Raw genomic sequence first — 19,570 nt, forward strand, 5'->3', positions numbered from 1 at the left:
CTATCTGATGGTGGCTTAGATGTTTGTGGATTACCACAGGGTCCTGGAACAGCCAGACGCTTTAGGGTCTCCTGGAGCAGTATGTTTCTGGGGGGGTCCCGGCTTGGCCAGAACTGAAGGATCCTCTCTAGGTCCTCCTATCATAGTCTCGGTCCAGGCCTGGGGCAGCCCCCGTCTGAGAGCCCATGCGCTCGGCACAGGGGAAGCCCGTAGGGGAGCCGGCCACTGTGCCCAGCCCACGGAGTGCTATTGGTGGCACAGAGTGGCAGAGAAGCTGCTCTTGAGGGAGGAAGGTGATCTTTTGTGCTGCTCCCCGCTAGGCAGGTCCGCACTGCTCCAGGCACCCCGGTCAGCGCGGCCAGGCACTACCCCACGGCTCAGTCTGTGCCCAGAGTTTAAGCCACCTCGGTGCCCAGGTGGTTGCTGTCGGCGTCCATATCACCGGAGGAGGTCCTGTGTTCCTTGGGGAGTTGGAGGTGCTGCTTCCTGCTCAATGGGGCCTTCTCCCCAGGGGGCAGGTTCCCACAGCCCTGGACCTTGCCCCGGGCTCGGAGTGCCCCCAGTCGGGAGAGGAGGAGGACGATGAGGGCTCCTGAAAGCACTAGGGCGAGCAGTACAGTGACAGTGAGAAAGTGGGGCCAGTAGGACCGCTGGACAGCCAGCGCGGCCCCACCACCGACCCTGGTCAGCGAGGCCTCCATGCGCTCCCGGGGAATGCCGGCCAGTTCAGGGTCCAGGGCCAGGGGCGGGTCTTGGCTGTCCACCCAGTAGGAGACCACGGGATATGAGAAGCCGTTCTCGGTGGCCAAGCACTGGTAGAGGCCTCCCTCCCCTTCCCGCAGTAGCAGCAGGAGGGAGCCATTGTAAACCATGGAAGAGGCTCCTGGGACTGTTGCTGTCCGGTGAGTCCAGCGGTAAGAGGCCAGGGCTGAGAGGTGGGGGCAGGGGAGCTCCAGGATGGAGTTGGGAACGGCCAGGACTTCTTTAACTGTAGGTGAAGAAAAGGGGGCAAAAAGTTAAGGGATGTGGGGGAGAAGGAAGGAGAGTGTCTCTAATCCTACGTCTGGACTCCCAATGAACATCTCCAATTCCCATTTCAACTCCCAAACTCAACTGACCCTTCCCTATCGCCAATCTGGACCCCAAACTGACTTCCGGTCCATCTCACTCCAACTCTGACACCAAAACCAACTTTACCCTCGATCCCGAATCCCACCTTAGAACTCCTGTGCCCTCTCCCGACAGCCAAGACCCAAATCCATCGCAACTCTGGGGGTTCAGGTCTCAAGCCAGGCAGATGCTGGGGGAAGATACTGAGGCAAGAATGCCTGCCCTGCCGAGAAGTCCCCCCGCCACCCGAGCCTCTGCACTTCCCCTGGCCCCACACTCACTGATTTGGGGGCGGCTCGGAGGCCGGAGGCTCCTGCTCATGGGGCCACTGGCACACGCCCACTGCGGGTTCCCTTTCTCCATGTCCTGCCCCCAGGACGTCCTGAGAAGGCAAGGAAATAAAAAATCATCCTTGAAGACAAAAGTGGGAAGAGCAGGGAGGAATAAGGGGGAAAGAAGCTGGGGGTGGGGGTGGGGAACACATGAGGTAGAGCAGAGACCCAGGATGCTGGAGCAGCTTCTAAACTGCTGGGTGCAGCCTGTCCCTGGAGGAGCCCCCTGGAGGAGCCCCGTGGAGGAGGGGGATCTTGGAGGGACTGCGTCAGTAGCCCCTAAAGAGAGGAAGAACAGGAGCACGAGTGGGGTAGAAAGGGTCCTGGCACCATCCAGGACTGGCACTCACGGCATGGAGGTGGGCAGGAGGCGGCAGAGTCTGGACTCAGGGTCCCAGGCACAGTGGGGGTCCCGGGCAAGGACACAGTCCACACAGCTCTCATAGACACTACAGTTGGCTCGGGGAACCCTTACGACACCTCCTGAGAAGCCTACAAACAGTGCACCCTGCGAGAGCGATGGGGAGTGTCAGGGTGCTGCCCGCACACCTAGCAAGGCCCCAGCACCTCAGGCCCGCCCCCTGAGAAGGTCCCTTCTCACCTGGGTTGGGGCCAGCTGCAGGTTGCGAACAGGCTCAGGCTCAGGGAACAGCTGGATCTCCTCTACCAGATGCGCTCTGCCGTCCCCACTCACCACAGCCTTGTGCAGGAGCCCTGTGGCTGTGGAAAGACAGAGTTGAAATGGCCTCCCCTCTTCCCCAGATCCCGCCCTTCTCCCTCCCGACTCCAGGCGGCCTCCCCGCTGTCAGCAAGTGCTCTCTGAAGCTTCACATGCACTGGACTTAGACCTGCCTGACCGTTTTCCTCTGTGCCACGGAGATGGAGAGCTCTTGTAAACAGCCTGAAATCCCTGCCCCTGTCCTTCCTGTGCAACCACCTAATAAAGCTCCATCCCTGAGGGAACACACGTTCTCCGTGGGCATGGGCCCGTGGACAGCTGAGTGCTCCCGTGGAAAATCACATCGCCAGCCTCCCTCACCTCCATAAGGGTTTATACTCAAAGGCACTTCAAGGAGTTCTATCCTGACCACCCTTTTATTTTTATTTATTTTTAATCCTCATCCGAGGATATTTTTCCATTGATTTTTAGGGAGAGTGGAAGAGAGAGGGAAAGAGAGAGAGAAACATTAATCTGAGAGAAACACATCAATTGGTTGCCTCCTGCACGAGCCCCAACCAGGGCCCGGGCCAGGGAGGAGCCTGCAACCAAGGTACGTGCCCTTGACAAGAATCGAACCTGGGACCCTTTGTCTGCAGGCCAACTCTCTATCCACGGAGCCAAACTGGCTAGGGCCACCTTCTGATTTTTATTTTTTAATATATTTTATTAATTTTTTTCCAGAGAAGAAGGGAGAGGGTTAGAGAGTCAGAAACATCAATGAGAGAGAAACATTGATCAGCTGCCTCCTGCACGCCCCCTACTGGGGATGTGCCTGCAACCAAGGTCCATGCCCTTGACTGGAATCGAACCTGGGACCCTTCAGTCTGCAGGCCGACGCTCTATCCACTCAAGTCAAACCGGTCAGGGCTTATTTTTATTTTTCAAATATATTTTTTTATTGATTTAAGAGAGGAAGGGAGAGGAAGAGAGAGAAATAGAAACATCAATGATGAGAGAGAATCATTGATTGGCTGCCTCCTGCATGCCCCACACTGGGGATTAAGCCCGCAACTCGGGCATGTGCCCTGATCGGAAATAGAACTGTGACCTCTTGGTTCATAGGTCGACACTCAACCACTAAGGACTGACCACCCTTTTAAAAACTGCAACCACTCTGATTGGCATTACTGATCCCCCCCTCATGTTAGACTAACTTTCTAATCTCATAACATCTGACGCCGTTGACTTGGGGGATGTTTATCTGTCTCCCTGCACTCCACAAGGACAAGCTTCCCGTTTGTTTTGTTCTCTACTGTGTACCCCGTAAGTGCATGGCTGGTAGGGTGCTTAGTAACAGGTCCACAATGAATGAATGAATCTGGTAGGTTTCCTTCCACTAAAGCTCATGGTCATCCCTTCACCAGGCTCTCAATATATAGGCTTGGCAATCTTCCAGGCTCCCCTGTGACTCTCCTGCTTTCCATAATGACTATTTGCATCCACCCCTCTCTCCTCAAACCTCCCACCTTTCCCACTCCTCATTCCCAGCTCAGGACCTGTGTCCTCCTACTTCATAGAGAACACAAAGCCTTCACATAAGAGCTCTCTCTGCTGCCCTGGCCGGTGTGGCTCCATTGGTTGGAGCGTCGTCCCAAAAGGCCTTCGGTTTGATTCCTGGTCAGGGCACATACCCAGGTTGTGAGTTCAAACTCTGGCTTCCTGCTCCTCTGCAACCTCACCTGCCAATTATCCCCTTGCCTGCCCATCTCTCACCATCTCTCTCCCTACTGGATCTTGACAGTATTTCCCATATTTAAAAAGAGAATGCTGGCTGGACCCCACACCCTCCTCCAGTCACCCCCTTGCTCTCTTCCCCTTCACAGCCAAGCCTCCTGAAGGAATGATCTCTGCACTGGCTGTGTCCAGTTCCCCTCTATCCACGCCCTCCTTACCTCTCTGACATGGCTTCCCCCATAAAATAAGCAGCTCTTGCTAAGGCCACCAAAGCCCTTGTGTGTATCTCCCCAACCAGACTGAAAGCTCACAAAAGGTAGGGATGAGCTGTTTTGCTTCCCCCACTGTATTTTCAGAGCCTAGCAGGGTGCTCAGAAAACACTTGCTGAATTAATGCATGCGTGAATAAACGCAACGATTTCCCTCCTCAGTTCCAGTCCCCTGAGGGACGTCCTGAAGCCTTCTACTCACTGGTGCCCAGGTACATGACCAGATGGCTGTGCCCATCGAGGCCCGGGGCTGTCTCCACCGCGAGTCGTGTGTACTCCACACCGGACTTCACCAGCAGGGGCGTCCCCACCACCTGCTCATCCATCAGGAAATGGTTCTTCATGAAGGTCAAGGCTTTATCAGAGGAAGGGCCCACCGAGCACTGAAGGGGGAAGAAGGCAGATCAGGTCAGCTTCCTCCACCCATTGCCTCTTCCCTCCCTTCTCCCCCCTCTGCCGATCTCCTTGGCTCCCTCCTTCCTGGCATTCCTCATCTCCAGGTGGTGGTTGGGCTTTGAATTCTTGCCTCCACACGCCTGAGGTCCCTGAACAGTAAAATGGGCCTATTCCCAATATATGACAGCTTTGCTGGCAGGATGAACAGTAAAATACACGAAAAATAATTAGAACAGTGATTGGCATGAATTAAGGACTCAATAAATGTTAGCCATTATGGCTTTCCTCCTCCTCCTCACCTCCATCAGGGACGCCTGGCAGCCGGCAGGAAGCAGGGTGAGAGCCCTTTGCAGGCAAGAACCCTGTTTCACCCATGTCTGTAGCTGGAGGCTTGGCAGAGGACATGGTACACAATTGGTGCCAATAAATGTTTGCTGAGCCAGTGATTAAAGGAAAGATAGCATATAAAAGGGTGGTGTGGCAGGGAGTGTTTCTCATCAAGGTTTTGCATGAACTTGCGACATGACTCTGGGAGAGTCTCTTCTCCATTCTGGGCTTCCTTGTCTCACCTATAAAATGAGGGGTTGAACTGGCTGTTCTCTAAAGGCCCTGCCAACACCAGAATGCTAGGGCTCTTGGGACACCTGTGCTATGACCTTTAGTCGGGACCCTTGTCCTTCATATCCAAGAGCACTGTCTTAGGGCCAACCCCAACTCTGTCACCTACAAGCTGTGTCCCCAGACAAGTTACTCCACGTCTATGAGCTTCCATTTCCTCAGGTGTAAATGAGGTAATAGCATCTACATCACATTTTGATACCAGGATGAGCACATGCACCTACACTTGCTTCCTCCCAAAGGGATTCTTTACGAAGGCAAACCTACAGGGATGGGGGGGACTGGAGAGAAGGCATTTGGAAGCTGGAAAACAAATGAACAAATACTAGGAGACTTAGCAGAAAGAAAAAGTCTTCTTCAGACGATCCTGGGGTAGAACAAAGCTATCTGATTTATGAGACAGTTTCTAAAGTTCATGAATTAGTGGCCCCAGTCACTTCTGGAAATGACTTAAAGAGGGGCGCCGAGTAAAGAGAATTATTTGAAAATTTGTTGAAAAAGCAGGCAGATCTCCTCCCAGCCCCGTGTTCCTGTGTGACTGTCCCTTCCATGCCCTGGCCCAAGACTGGAGGTTTATTCGTGGAGACAGAGGGTCTCTGGATGGAGAACAGCAGGCACAGTTCGGAGGGACACCACCATGAAAGGGGGGCGGTAAGTGCAGGCAGGCACAGTACAGGCTGGTACTCTTCCCCACTCCCAACCTTCTTCCCCCATGGCACCCTGACACCAGGAACCAGACCATCTCCTTCCGAGCAAAAGACGAGAAGAGTCTGCGCTCGGAACACTGACTAGAGGTTCCAGAGGAAAGATTTTAAAATACTAACATTAAAGGTCCCCAACAAAATAGCCCAGCTTGACCATCCTCAGTGCAGCTACAATGGAACTCAAGCTGCCAAGTCATACCCAGGGGCACAGAATTTCCAAACAGCCTCCTGGTCCCCTGCTCTTAAATAGGAGGAGACAGCCAAGGGTGACCAGACCTGTGAGTCAAACCATGACCGTGAAAGAGACCAGGCAAACAAATAGAAAATATAACCAAATGAAAACCTAAGAAGAAACAGAAATGATTCGGAGAAAAGAAAACTTCACACCAAAGTATCATCCTATCTTTTAAATAAATATATGTATTTTTTATTTATTTGAGAGAGGAAGGGAGAGGGAGGGAGAGATAGAAACATCCATGATGAGAGAGAATCATCAGTCGGCTGCCTCCCACACGCCCCACATGTGCCCCCAACCAGGAATAGAACCATGACCTCCTGGTTCATAGGTCAACCCTCAATCACGGAGCCACAGCTGGGCTCATTACTATCTTAAGAGAGATAAGTGAAGAGAGAGGACAGCCAGATATTACATACATCTTGAAGAAAGGACACACTACATGCCCTTGACCGAATTGAACCCAGGACCCTTCAGTCCATGGGCCGACGCTCTATCCACTGAGCCAAACCAGCTAGGGCAGAACATTTTTATAAAAGAGATATTTAAAGCTTGAAAAAACTAGGAAATTATATATTTTATTTTATTTACATATTTTTATTGATTTCAGAGAGGAAAGGAAAGGGAGAGACAGAAACATCAATGATGAGAGAGAATCATTGATTGCTGTCTCCTGAACGCCCCCTACTGGGGATCGAGTCTGAAACCCAGGCATGTGCCCTTGACCGGAATTGAACCTGGGACCCTTCAGTCCGCAGGCCAACGCTCTATCCACTGAGCCAAACCAGCTAGGGTGGAAATGATATATTTTAGCAGAAATTTAAAGTCTGGTAGAAGGATCGGAAGGTAAAATTGTGACACTCTTCCAAAAAGTAGAACACAACTAAAGCTTTGGGAAATAGGAAAGGTTTTTAAAAGTTAGAGGACCAGTTCAGGAGGTCCAGAAAGAAGAGAAAAAAACATTCTAACATTAGAATGTCAGCTTCATGAGGGAAGGGACTTGTTGTTTTATTCACTGCTGTATCCCCAGTGCCTAGAGCAGTGGCATGTGGCTCCAAAAGTATTTGTTGAGCCCTGACCACCTAGCCGGTTGGCTCAGTGGATAGAGCATCGGCCCATGGACTGAAGGGTCCCGGGTTCAATTCGGTCAAGGGCACGTACCTCGGTTGCAGGTTCCCCAGCCCTAGTTGGGGTGCGTGCAGGAGACAACCAATCGATGTGTCTCTCTCACATCGATGTTTCTCTCTGTCCCTCCCTTTCTCTTCCACTCTCTCTAAAAATCAATGGAAAAATATCCTCGGGTGAGGATTAATAACAACAACAACAAAATTACATATATATATATATATTTGTTGAATGAAATAGGATGAAATAGTTCAAGAAAACTTATTAGAACTGAAGGAACTAAATTTCCAGGCTGAAGGGGTAAACTGACTGTCCAGCACAATAAATAAATAGAGTCTCATCAAAGCTCAATAGTGTGAAATTTTCAGAAGACCCAGGGACAAAGAAAAGGCCCTACAAGACTCCAGTGAGGAAAAACCAGGGGACATTCAAAGAGTTAGGGATCATCAGAATAGCCTTGGACGTCTCAACAGCAGCACTGGAAGCTAGAAGATAATAGAGCAACGCTTCAAAGTCTTCTAGTCTAGAATTACATGTACCTGGCCATACTATCAAATGTGAAAGTAGAATAAAGACATCTTCAAAAAAATAAAAGAGAAGACATTTTTAGACACTCAAGATCTCAAAAGATTTTACCGCTATCTATCCCTATCTAGGAATCTACAGAGACTATCCTCTACTAAAATAAGATAAAAAAAAGAAGAAGCAGCCATGAGATGCAAGAAACATGACATCATTACAAGGAAGAGGCAAAGGGAATGCCCAGAATGAGGAGGAGGGGAGATTCCAGAATGGCCGCTGTGCACGAATGCAGAGGGCCTCCAGTCTAGACTGCAGTAGACAGGGAGGAGTTCCAGAAAGATGAAACTGTTAGAACATCGAAGGGGTCTGTCTTCAGAAGAGATTCAGATAATTGAGTAAGAGTTTGGAGTTGGCTGCTCTGTTTGTGGAATAGCCACTGTCTCACTAACAAATTCTTTCACTTAAAAAAAAAAAGTCTGGGGTTAAATTAAAGATAAGAGTTTAGAAAACAAAGCAAGCAAAGAAACATCAAAATAACTACTAACCCCAGGGAAAATTTTAAAAATGCAAAAGGAGACGTAATCAGGGCTTACTACTTGGCTCATTGGTGAATAATAATATAAATCTTGATCTAACCAAAATTACTATAAAACTGTTGGAAGATGACGGTTGGGTGCACTGGTGTGTTCATAAGGCAGCTCTGGAGTGGGGGTAGGGGAGCCCTGGTTTGTAGTGTTTGCTGATTTCCATGGTTTATACTGCCACATGGTTGATTTCAAGTTACCAATGTAATGCCACTGGACACGGATTTGGAAAAAGAACTGCAAAAAGAGTTCTTGCTAGTTGCTGCCAGCCAGCTCCAGCACACGACTGGGGGCGGGACACAGGTAAATCTTCACCCTTAGAATGGGAATGCAGTAGATACTGCCTGAAGGGGAAACATCAAGACGTAACAATGAAAGTATATTATTTAGAGATTTGGAGATAAATATCAAAAGAATCAGCTAAAAAAATTGAAGTTGGTTTTCTCTAGGAAGGGAAATAGGGCTTTTTTGGTAACCAACACATGTAAATCTGTATGATTCTTTAAATAGTGTACATAGACAATTCTGATTTTAAAAAAAGTTAAATAGGAAATGCAGGTGAAGATGCCAACACAGTCCTTGGCACAACCCATGCTCCCTTTTTTCTCAGGGAGATGTGTGGGATGGGGCTGGACACCTGAGGCATGTGGGCAGCTGGACCCAGTATATATCTCAGCAGACAGAACTGGTGGTGGTGGGGGGCGGGGGGGGGAGAACTAACATTTATTGGGCATCTATTATGCCAGGACAGGTACTTTGGTAAGTGCATTATGTGTGTGTCTCTGGGGGGAAGAGGGGACTTTGCTCAGTGTGGGGGCTGGTACTCACGCTGCCTGGTCGAGGACTGATATCAGTGACCCCAAGAGTAGTCCATCGTGAAGTCTCTTTGTTCAACTCCTTGTACTTCCCCTCAAAGACACGCTTGATGTCCTTGAGAGAGAAGGCACAGACAGCTGAGCTCCTGGTCCCACCGATTTGCCTGGAGACAGCCAGAGGGGACATGGTCTGTGATCTCCTCTGCTCTATCAGGAAGCTCCCCCTCCAGCCCTGGCCTACCCTGGGTGAGGAACCCCAGGAGGGCAGGAATGTGGAGGGCTGTGCCAGCCTCTAGCTGCCTCTCCTCCCCCTAGTTGTGGTAATAAGGGCTGGGAGGGCCCCTGACTCTGGCCCATTTTAGGATCTGAAGTGTGATTATCCTTAAAGAGAATTAACTGGGGGTCAGGCCCTGGGGTTGTACCCGTGGGAAGGGCAGTGTAACCAGTGCCTGACAGGCTCCAGAGGAAAACCTCCTCCTTTACGTCCTGTGGCTTCCTGGTCCTCAGAGAATGAACCAGAACCTGACTACAAGACTACTATTCCTTCAGCCTTGGCCTGTGGAGACAGGTGTCTTTCTTGTTCTCTCTAACTTGACTGTGGCACACACCGTGTTCTAAGTTCCGGGTGCCATAGATACCAGACCCTGCTTACACCAGGTATCTTTGGTACCTGACACATTGTCAGCCGATCCCTAAAACACTGTGGGATCAGACCACAGCAAATCAGTTCACCTTTCTCAGGCTCCAAGCAATGGATATATATATATATTTTTAAATATATTTTATTGATTTTTTACAGAGAAGAAGGGAGAGAGAGAGTTAGAAACATCAATGAGAGAGAAACATCGATCAGCTGCCTCCTGCACATCTCCTACTGGGGATGTGCCCGCAACCCAGGTACATGCCCTTGACCAGAATCGAACCTGGGACCTTTCAGTCCGCAGGCCGACGCTCTATCCACTGAGCCAAACCGGTTTCGGCAATGGATATATTTTTATCTTATGACGCTGATGGTGTTCCTCTCCTTGCTCTGGCCATTAGGAAGCTCAGCGCTAAATTTGTGACCTGCCCTCCAGGGACTGTATACATGACAAACATTAGTAATATGTTGATCCTATCCCCGGCTACTCTTATTCTCCTTTTATTCCCATTTCCTTATGGGATATTTTAATTTTACTTTCCTTTTTTATTTTATTTCTTTTAATGGTTGCCTTTTGTAAGCTGCCTCCTACCCTTGTTGGAACCAGCCAGGATATAAACTAGTAAGAACTTCTCTGAGCTACATTTTTTCCCAGCTACATGAAGGGCAGAGATCAAATTCCTGGGAGGTATTTGGACCCACGTCAGTTCCTACCTCCGGTCCCCGCCTCCCCCCCCCCCCCACCCCCCAGCGAGCCCCACTCCCCCGCCCCGGGGCTCACCACTGAGAGGTGAAGACCGCGTAGACGTGGAGGTCGGTGGAGACATTGCCCGGCAGCAGGACGGCGTGGCGGATGACGTTGAAGGGCAGCTGGCCGGGCTGGGCGCACACCAGCTGGGCCTTCAGGAAGGTGGTCCACTTCTTCTGCAGCAGCCGCTCTCCGCCCACGTCGTTCTAGGGGCGAGGCTGGGTGAGGGGCGCGGCTGGGTGAGGGGCGCCTCGGGCCCCACGGGGCCCCGCCCCCGACCCGCCTTCCCCTTCTCCCATTGGGCTCTAGGCTCAGCCCCGCCCCTGCCACCTCCCCATTGGCTCGTCCACGTCAGCCCCGCCTCCCGCCCAGGCCGACCTTGCAGACGCGGGCCACTCGGGACGTGCGGAGCTTGTCGAAGAAGTCAAACTCGCTGGCTGTCTCCTCGAAGAAGAAGTAGACGGCCTGAGTGGAAGGGATGGCGGCCACAAAGGAGGCGTCCGCTGCGGCGGGGGTGGGAGGGTAGGCAGAGAGGCTTAGGGTGGAGCCCCTGGGCGCCCTGGGGTCCCCTTGGTGAAAACCCTTGGTTTGGCCCTGGAGGCCTCGGGTGCCACGGCTGATGCAGGGTAGCCGTGGGGGCGGAGGGGAGGAGGACTGATACTTCCTTCTTTATGTCACACGAAAGCTTCTTGGGGACGGAGCTCGGTCTCCTTCCCTGCTGTGCCCCCAGTGCCTACCAGGACTGCCTTGCACGTGGTATGCCCTGAACAAGGAGTAGAGTGACTGGGGGAACGGGACCAGACCTGTCCTGGACGGGGCTCAGGTTCTTACATTGCAGCCAACGGAGGAAAGTGTCCGTCTTGAGCACAGGCAGTGATCCCAGCGCGCGCATCAGGATGGGCTCGCTGCCCAGGAAGTTGTTCATGGTGCCGGAATAGAGCATCCCGTCTGGGTGGGAGGAGGACGGACATGATCGGTGGGAAGGGGCCCTACCCGGCTCAGACCTGCCTCTGTCTGGGGCCAGCATTCACATCCGTCTCATTCCTTGTACACCTTCCTGTGGAGCCCCAACGCCCACTGAGCACCTTTCTTCGTAGGTCCTTCTGCTCACAGGAAGTGGCCAAGCCTCTTTCTTGCTACTCCCCAACACTCCCCAACACAACCAGCCAAACCACTTGCCAAGTAGAATCACTCATTGTTCCCAGAAGGTGGCTGGTTTTCTGTTTCCACACCTTGGGTCCTACCCTTCTCTTCCTGGTGGCCCTTCCCCACCCATCTACCTGTCTTCCAAGGTCCCACTCAAAAGCCAAAGGCCATCTTCTCCGAGAAGCCAAGCTGGGAAATCTAATGGTTTGTGTCTGGGAGGGTAACTGAAACCCCTACAGTTGTTAGCACAATGCCTGGCACACAGAGGAGGTGTCACACGGAGCCTGCTTGTTGAACAGTTGGCTGGATCTCGGGCCTCTTCTCTGCCTGAGACCCTTTCCAGACCTTCCTGCCTCTCTCCCCACAGCCATCTCTCCTCACCTCCTTTGTAGCAGCTTCAGCAGGAGCTGGTGGTTGGGGTGCCCAGTTTCCCCTCTGATCTTGGGCTCTGAGGCTCCTGGCTTTCCCTCCCTCTGTCCCCTGCCTTTCAGGAAACTCAGATTCCATATGTCACAGAGTGACTTGGGAAAGCAGATGTTGGGATGGACCAGGGAACCTGATACTCACCTACCAAGACAGCCGTGTGCTTATGGGCAGGATCAAAAGGGCTTTGGCCTTTCCCCTCCACAACCTTGTCCTCCGAGATGGGCAACAGATAGGAATTTTGGAGTTCCTAGAAGGGGGCAGAGGATGGGAGACTAGAACGCCAGAGTCTCATATCTGGAAAATGAGGGGTGTGCGGGAGGAAGGCAAAGGGACATAGAGGGACATTGGTCTGGGGCCAGAAGCTCAGGAGGTTTCCAGAGCTGCAGAGGATGGGCTGGGAGTAGATGTGAGGAGGGAGGCTTGGGGCCTGAGAGCTGGGTGCCAGGTAACTCACAATGAAGGTACAGGCAGGGCTGAAGGCGAAGGTGCCGCAGGCGTAGAGGTGGGTGGCGTTGAAAGAGACCAGGACACGAATGAAGTTGAAACACTGGGTCTGGAGGAGATAGAGAATTCAGGCCTCTGGCACATTTGCCCCAAACTCCTGGGCCCCCAAACTCCAATGCTCCCTCACTTCCTAGTGGGAAGAAGGGCTGGGCAGGGCGGAGGCAGTCCGTGTATGTCTTCGTAGAACACGATGCAGGCAATAATCATGCGAACAAGCTGCCTCTGCCGCCTGCCCTACCTGAGGGTTCTCTACCCAGAGCCCCTACACCCCCACCTCTGCTTACCTCATTGCTCTTCTTCTTAAAGGCACAATCACTCTTTTTTTTGTCACTGGCTGGCCAGGATATCTGAAATGGGGAGTTGGAAGGGGGGAGATGAAGGGATATGAGGTGTTCTACTCTAGCTTTGACTTGCCATCCCCTCCTTGGCTCTGGTGTGAAATCACCATCAGCGATCAGTGATCTGCTGATGGACTATAGTAACATCAGTTGGTGACCAGAACTATTACTCTGGCGATACTGCTCGTCATTAGGATAGCGCTCCCTGCCAGACCTGAGTTCGAATCTAGGTGCAGCCATTTCCTGGCTGAGTGATCTTGGTCAATTTCACAGGCTTCTGGAGGGCACCAGTAGGCAGTACATGCAAAGCACCTAAGGAATGCATGGTGCACAGAGCAGCAGTTGTCAAACCACACATTCCCCAGGGAAACTGTTTAAATGTCAGTTCCTAAGTCACAGCACAGGAAATGGGCCTTTTTAAGTGGTAACCCATACGTGCAGGTGGCCTACAGACCACACTGAGAAACACAAACGTGGAGACGCTCCATCCTTGCTAGCTCCCTCCCTCCCCCTTTTCCTTCCTTCTCCTTTTCTCCCTCACATCATTGCCATTAACAGGGTGACTAAAATTTAACATAGGCCCGCTCTGCCCCCTTTCCCCCCCGTGGGACACGCCCATGCCTCTCTTCCCTCTCAGCAGTGCATCTCCTAAACTCTAAGGTCCCCCAGGAGACTTGCAACCAGGGGAGCAATGGGCAGCAGCAGCTTGTCCCGAACTAACCCCCTGAACCTGTCTCTAAGGCCCACTTTTCTCTGAGTGTCCAATGAGCCAAAGCAGCCTGGCCTAGGCTCTGCCCTGTTGCTTTTTCTATCCTAAGTCTCTTTTGTTTCACTATCCCCAGCTTCAATAAACATACTCTAAAAACAAAAACAACAACAACAACACAGAAGCTTCAGTGATTTCTACCAGTGGGTGGATATCACATTATTGGTACAATTTGAGTCAATGTTCCTCTCGTGTGTCAAAGATTCCCATCTCAGCCATTTTAGCAATTAATATTATTCAACCAGTAATCAGAATACCAATGAATAGTGAGGCCACGATAGTATTCCTTGCCTGTTTACCGACCAGATATACATAACAGGAGTTGCTGATTATTACTGGATACAGTTGACCCTCAAACAACACGAGGGTTAGGAACAACAACCCCTTGTGTAGTGAGAAGTCCTCATATAAGTTTTGACTCCTCAAAACTTAACTACAGAGTCTCTCAGTGTCCATGGGGGGTTGGTTCCAGGACCCCTACATAAAAGTCCCTTATATAAAATGGGGTAGAACATCCATGGATTCCCAACCGCAGATTGAAAACGCTGGTTGAATTCTCGGATGGGAAATCTGAGGATACAGAGGGCCAACTGTATAATTACTGGGGGGAAAAATCTGTATAAAAGTGGACCCGCATAGTTCAAACCCATCTTGTTCAAAGGTCAACTGTATAGATGACAGAAACTGGGCGATGATTCACCCATAGGCAGCGCAGGCACAGGGCATCTGCTGGCCCCCCCTCACTCCCAGCCCGCACCCTTCATCCCTGGCCTCCTCACCATGTTCTTTAGCCTCGGCACACCTGGATCCTGGATATTCAAGGCCAGAATGGCCTCTCGGGCCCCCACATAGAGAGTGGCTCCATCAGCACTCAAGAGCAGAGTGTCAAAGTCCTGGAGGTTCTTCTGGTGGAAGAGGCTAAGAACCCTGCGTCCGTCCCCTGTTAGGAGGTGATGAGAAGGGTGGTGAGTGAGGAGCAGCTGGCGGGCCAGCAACTGATTACTGAGCTACAGGTGGGGGGAGGGAAAGGGCTGGCAGAGTGTGCTCCTCAGGCCTTGGCAGCTGGACCCATTCTTCATCAGCAGCTCCCCCTTCGCCCACTCCACTGGCAGCCATAGGAACGTTGTGTGTAGAGCCCACAGTAGAGAGGGGAGGCAGCCAGAGACCAGTAATGACAGCCTGGGAGGGTGGCCCACACCCAAAGGGACAGGAAGTAAAGTGAGGCATGACGGATGCTCTCCCAGGCCTGGGGGGCTGCCGTGGGGGCGGACACATTGGTGCTCCCTGGCAGGGGGAGCAGAAGGCAGATAAACTGTAGGAGGTGTTAGCAGCCACAAGCAGGAAAGTTAGACACAGACAGGCCTGTGTCAGAGTAGCTGTGGGTTGTAGGGTCCCACTCACCAACCCCACTTCCTTACCCTCCTCTTGCAAGAAATTTCCACCACAAGAATGACTACCTTAGGCTGAACAGAAAGAAAGCATCTCTCTTCAAAGGCCCATGGGCATGCCCGGATGTCACCTGGACAGGGGAGGTGAGCCTGGGTGGCTCTTCTAGGTCCTCCCTCTCACCTTGGAATAGATGGGGGTCTGTGTGTTCCTGTCCCGCTGGCCATCAGCTCCTCAAATCCTCTCTCATGGACACATTCACACTTTTGCATTAGTTAGAGGACGGACTAGCTAATTGTTACCTTTGAAGGCTCAGAGTCTGAGACAGGACCAATAGGAGGCGTTGGGGAGTAGTGTGTGGCGAGGGCCGGCCTCCATCAGACTTGCATAAACGCCCCCTTACAGAACGGATCCCCGGTAGCATGACTGTCTGCTCGTTTGCTTCCCTTCGGGACTATGAGCACCTTGAGTCTTGTTTATGCTGCACCCAACACAGAGGAGGCCTCGCCATCAATGGGCAACATGCATTTCCTTTAGACCAGCGGTTCTCAACCTGTGGGTCGCCATCCCTTTGGCGGTCGAACGACCCTTTCACAGGGGTCGCCTAAGACCATCCTGCATACCAGATATTTACATGACGATTCATCACAGGAGCAACATGACAGTCATGAAGTAGCAACGAAAATAATTGTATGGTTGGGTCACAACATGAGGAACTGTATTTAAAGGGCCAGAAGGTTGAGAACCACTGCTTTAGACATTGCCCCAGAAAGATGCTAAGCGCCCAGGACCCCCTGCCCCCACTACTCCTACAGGCCCATGTCCTTTCCTGAATCTTCTCCCTGGAGGCGCAAGTACCAGCAGCCCCACAGCCTCAATAAGAAAGCAGCCAAGCTGTGCCTCCAGGGCTCCAGGGCCTGTCCCCCAGCTGGGCCACCCTCAATTCTCATATCCCTGGGGTCCATGGTACTAGACTTGCCATGGTCCAGCCTGATCTGTGTGGTTGGCCTTGGCCTGGAATAGCCTGAGTCACCAGGTCCACAGACCATCTTCTACGTGGGCCTTGGCTTTGGGGGGAACTGAGGGCAGGAAAGCAGTTTTGGTTTGAAGTGCCTGCTTGAGGACGGCGATATTTAAGGAGGGGAGGGAAAACCACCAGTTTTGGGGAACCTGAAGGAGTGCTGCCCTGGACACCTGGCCACCTGGCCCCTCGCCTCTCTTTCCTCGCTCTTCACCCCAAGTCAGTGATGGCGAACCTTTTGAGCTCGGCGTGTCAGCATTTTGAAAAACCCTAACTTAACTCTGGTGCCGTGTCACATATAGAAATTTTTTGATATTTGCAACCATAGTAAGACAAAGATTTATATTTTTGATATTTATTTTATATATTTAAATGCCATTTAACAAAGAAAAATCAACCAAGAAAATGAGTTTGCGTGTCATAGGTTCGCCATCACTGCCCTAAGAGGTTTCGTCTCTCACTTCTGACTCAGTCGGAACCTCTATTTCTGGCTCTCAGTCTCTCCCTGGACATCTCTCTGTTTCTCCGTGTTTCTTCCCCTCCGCCATTCATCTCGCCTTCCTCCACGCCCCTCCAGCTCGCTGTTGCCATCCCCACACTTCCCGGACATCAAACACTTACCTGCATAGTATCGGACCCTGGGAATGGGCTCCTGCCCGCCACCCCCTGTGGTCGTTGTTGGCAGCAGCAGCAGGAGCAGTTGGAAGAGGAAAAGGCCTATGAGGCTCCACGGGTCCAGGCCCAGGGCTGGAAGGGCCATGCTCAGCCAGAGGCTGTCACCAGATGGCTCTGGGGAAACAGACACAGGGGCACTCTCTGGGTAAGCAGTCCTTACCACATCCCCCCTTCCGTCACCCCCCCCCCCCGCCCCCACTTAGACCAATCAGAGAGCCCTAGGCAGCAGAAGTGTGTAGGGCAGGGATGACAAAGTTTCCTGTCCAGAGCGCCCTGGAGTAGTCTCACTTCCATCACCCTCACAGGCCTCAGCGTGCAGTCCTCCTCTCCCCTCTGGGTGGGAGGGAGCTGTTCCCCATCCTGTTCTTCTGATCTCTTTCCACCAATAGCCCCGCTCTGCCTTTTCTCGGCTTACTCTCAGAGAAGTCCTTGCTAGCTACTCTCTGCCTGCCTTCCTGCCAGAGCCCAGAGCCCACACCATTGCCTGGCCCCAGGCAGGGGAATTTGGGGGGAACAGATTCCTATGCTCAAATATGAATTCCTCAGACCTGACTCTCCCGGCTCTTTCAGATCTGTGAGTACCCCGTCTCTCATACTGACCCCTGCGCTCTGACGACCCAAGCGGGGGACTACGTCTCAATCAGCTGCTCTGACCTTGTCCTGGCCAGCTGGGCTCGGGTCTTTGATGTTCAGGCTTACCTGGCCCTCGTCTTGCAGGGTGGCAATGAGAGTACGTACAGCCCCCAGGCTGGCTAACAGCATTGCCAGGGAAGTGGCCCTGTCTCCCAGCCTCTGCAGCTGCCCACCACCCCTGGACTCTGGGCTGCTGCTGTCTGTCTCCTCGGGTCTCTGCATAAACTTCCCCTCAGGTCCGCCAACCCCAGCCACCCGTCTCATCTCACGTACCCTGGAGCCAGCCACAGTGTAGAACCCAGGTGTCTGGACTCTTGGGTGGAGGTGCCATCCAGAAGAAAGAAGGTGAGTGGGGGCCCCAGCGGCAGGGGACAGAGGCTCAGCCTGGCTGGGCCAAGAGTGAGACCCTCCAGGTATCCATCGTGCCAAAGCCAGCACTGGGAGCTCTGGGCAAGGGAAACCAGAATTTCTACCTCTCGAGTTGTGACAGATCCCGGGCTTGGCGGAAGTTGGGAGAGGAATAAAGGGAGGCACACCTCTCTCTTCCCCCCTCCTCTCGCCTCTGTCTATCCAGAAAGTTTACTAGTGGGCCAGAAGGCCCTGCCAGCGTGGCTCAGTGGTTGAGCATCAACCTATGAACCAGGAGGTCACGGTTTGATTCCCAGTCGGGGCACATACCCAGGTTGCAGGCTCGATCCCCAGTGTGGGACATGTGGGAGGCAGCCAATCAATGATTTTCTCTCATCATTGATATTTTTTTATCTCTCTCCCTCTCCCTCTCCCTTCCTCTCTGAAATCAGTAATAATAATTATATATATATATATATATATATATATATATATATATATATATAAATTTTTTTTAAAGGCCAGTCCTCTCTCCCTAAAAAAATGCCAGCCCTGGCCAGTTTGGCTCAATGGATAGAGCCAATGAAGGGTCCAGGGTTTGATTCAGGTCAAGGGCATGTACCTCGGTTGCAGGCTCAATCACCAGGACCCGAGGAGCACATGCAGGAGCCAACCAATCAATGTGTCTCTCTCACATCGATGTTTCTCTCTCTGTCTCTCCCCCTCTCTTATAGAAGTCAATGGAAAAAATATCCTTTGGGTAAATATTAAAAAAAAAAAAAAGGCCAGAAAGATTTATTTATTTTTTAAATATATTTTATTGATTTTTTACAGAGAGGAAGAGAGAGGGATAGAGAGTCAGAAACATCGATGAGAGAGAAGCATCGATCAGCTGCCTCCTGCACAGCCGCTACTGGGAATGTGCCTGCAACCAAGGTACATGCCCTTGACCGGAATCGAACCTGGGACTCTTCAGTCCCCAGGCCGACGCTCTATCCAGTGAGCCAAACCGGCTAGGGCCAGAAAGTTTCTAGATCATTTCTCGTTCCTCTATCACATCACATCTAGTCTAATCAGCCGAGCAGGGGTTTCTCCTCTTACTCAAGATTTCCCAGACAGGAGTCATGACACTGTCTTCCATATTCCTTTTTCACCTACCCACGGTGCAGGGTCTTTCCACTCCTACCTACTTGGAAGTCCCTGCAGTGGTCTAAACCAGCAGTCGCCAACCTTTCGGACCTCACAGACCACCAGTGGTCTGCGGATCACCAGTTGGCGACCGCTGCTCTAAATTTCTAACTCCCACTTCCAGCAGAGCCATGATCGTATAAAAATAAAACAATCGCACTCCGCCTTACTCGTGGCTTTGCTGAGGAAATCCCTCCTGTAGTCTAATCTCCATCTCTCTTAGGGCGGCATCAGGGCAGTGGGAAGCCCAGAAAATTTCCCATCTGAGCTCATACTTTTCAAACATGCTGTGGAGGCACCCACCCCCTATAGTGGCTGCTCACTTCTCCCCCGGGGCTCCAGGGGGAAACTCGTAACGCAGGGCTAATGAGGCATCCAGCACCCAGAGCTCCCTGACCTTCAAAGGGGGTAGTTTCCTGCCCACTCAGCCCGAGACAGCTGACTGCTGGTTATAAAGAGCACAGCCATCCCCGGGCACATCGACTCCAATAAATACCCCCTCTCCTTAAGTGCACATTCCTCACTGTCAGGAAGTCCTTCCTGTGTCGGCACTTCCATCCCTCTCGCCACAGCACCAGCCTGCAGGGCGATGGTACAGCCCGGTACAATCCTTAGAATTCCTGGTCAAAGGCTGCTCAGCCTTCTT

General features: G+C 52.0%; 1 protein-coding gene across 1 annotated transcript; it reads right to left on the bottom strand.

The window, feature by feature from the left end:
• Positions 1-273: 273 nt before the first annotated feature.
• On the bottom strand, positions 274-17,837 carry SEMA4A (semaphorin 4A). Its single transcript, XM_006097807.3, has 15 exons — positions 17,662-17,837; positions 16,702-16,869; positions 14,453-14,613; positions 12,854-12,916; positions 12,520-12,618; positions 12,207-12,312; positions 11,325-11,441; positions 10,872-10,996; positions 10,527-10,699; positions 9,119-9,269; positions 4,309-4,489; positions 2,044-2,162; positions 1,793-1,950; positions 1,392-1,492; positions 274-988 (listed from the first exon to the last, which is right to left on the bottom strand). The coding sequence occupies exons 1-15, from the start codon at positions 17,717-17,719 to the stop codon at positions 396-398; spliced, it is 2,373 nt and encodes a 790-aa protein (XP_006097869.1). The 5' UTR covers positions 17,720-17,837; the 3' UTR covers positions 274-395.
• Between the last annotated feature and the right edge of the window lie 1,733 nt (positions 17,838-19,570).

This window comes from Myotis lucifugus, unplaced genomic scaffold, assembly GCF_000147115.1.
Source record: "Myotis lucifugus unplaced genomic scaffold, Myoluc2.0 scaffold_211, whole genome shotgun sequence".
In the NCBI taxonomy this organism is placed as follows: Eukaryota; Metazoa; Chordata; class Mammalia; order Chiroptera; family Vespertilionidae; genus Myotis; species Myotis lucifugus.

Coding starts and splice junctions, on each gene's coding strand:
- SEMA4A (XM_006097807.3), bottom strand. CDS start 17,719: ATGGCACCTCCACCCAAGAGTCCAGACACCTGGGTTCTACACTGTGGC. Junction 9,270..10,526: donor GCGGTCTTCACCTCTCAGTG/GTGAGCCCCGGG, acceptor GGCTGTCTCCAG/GCAAATCGGTGGGACCAGGA. Junction 1,493..1,792: donor CTCCTGCCCACCTCCATGCC/GTGAGTGCCAGT, acceptor TTGCCTTCTCAG/GACGTCCTGGGGGCAGGACA.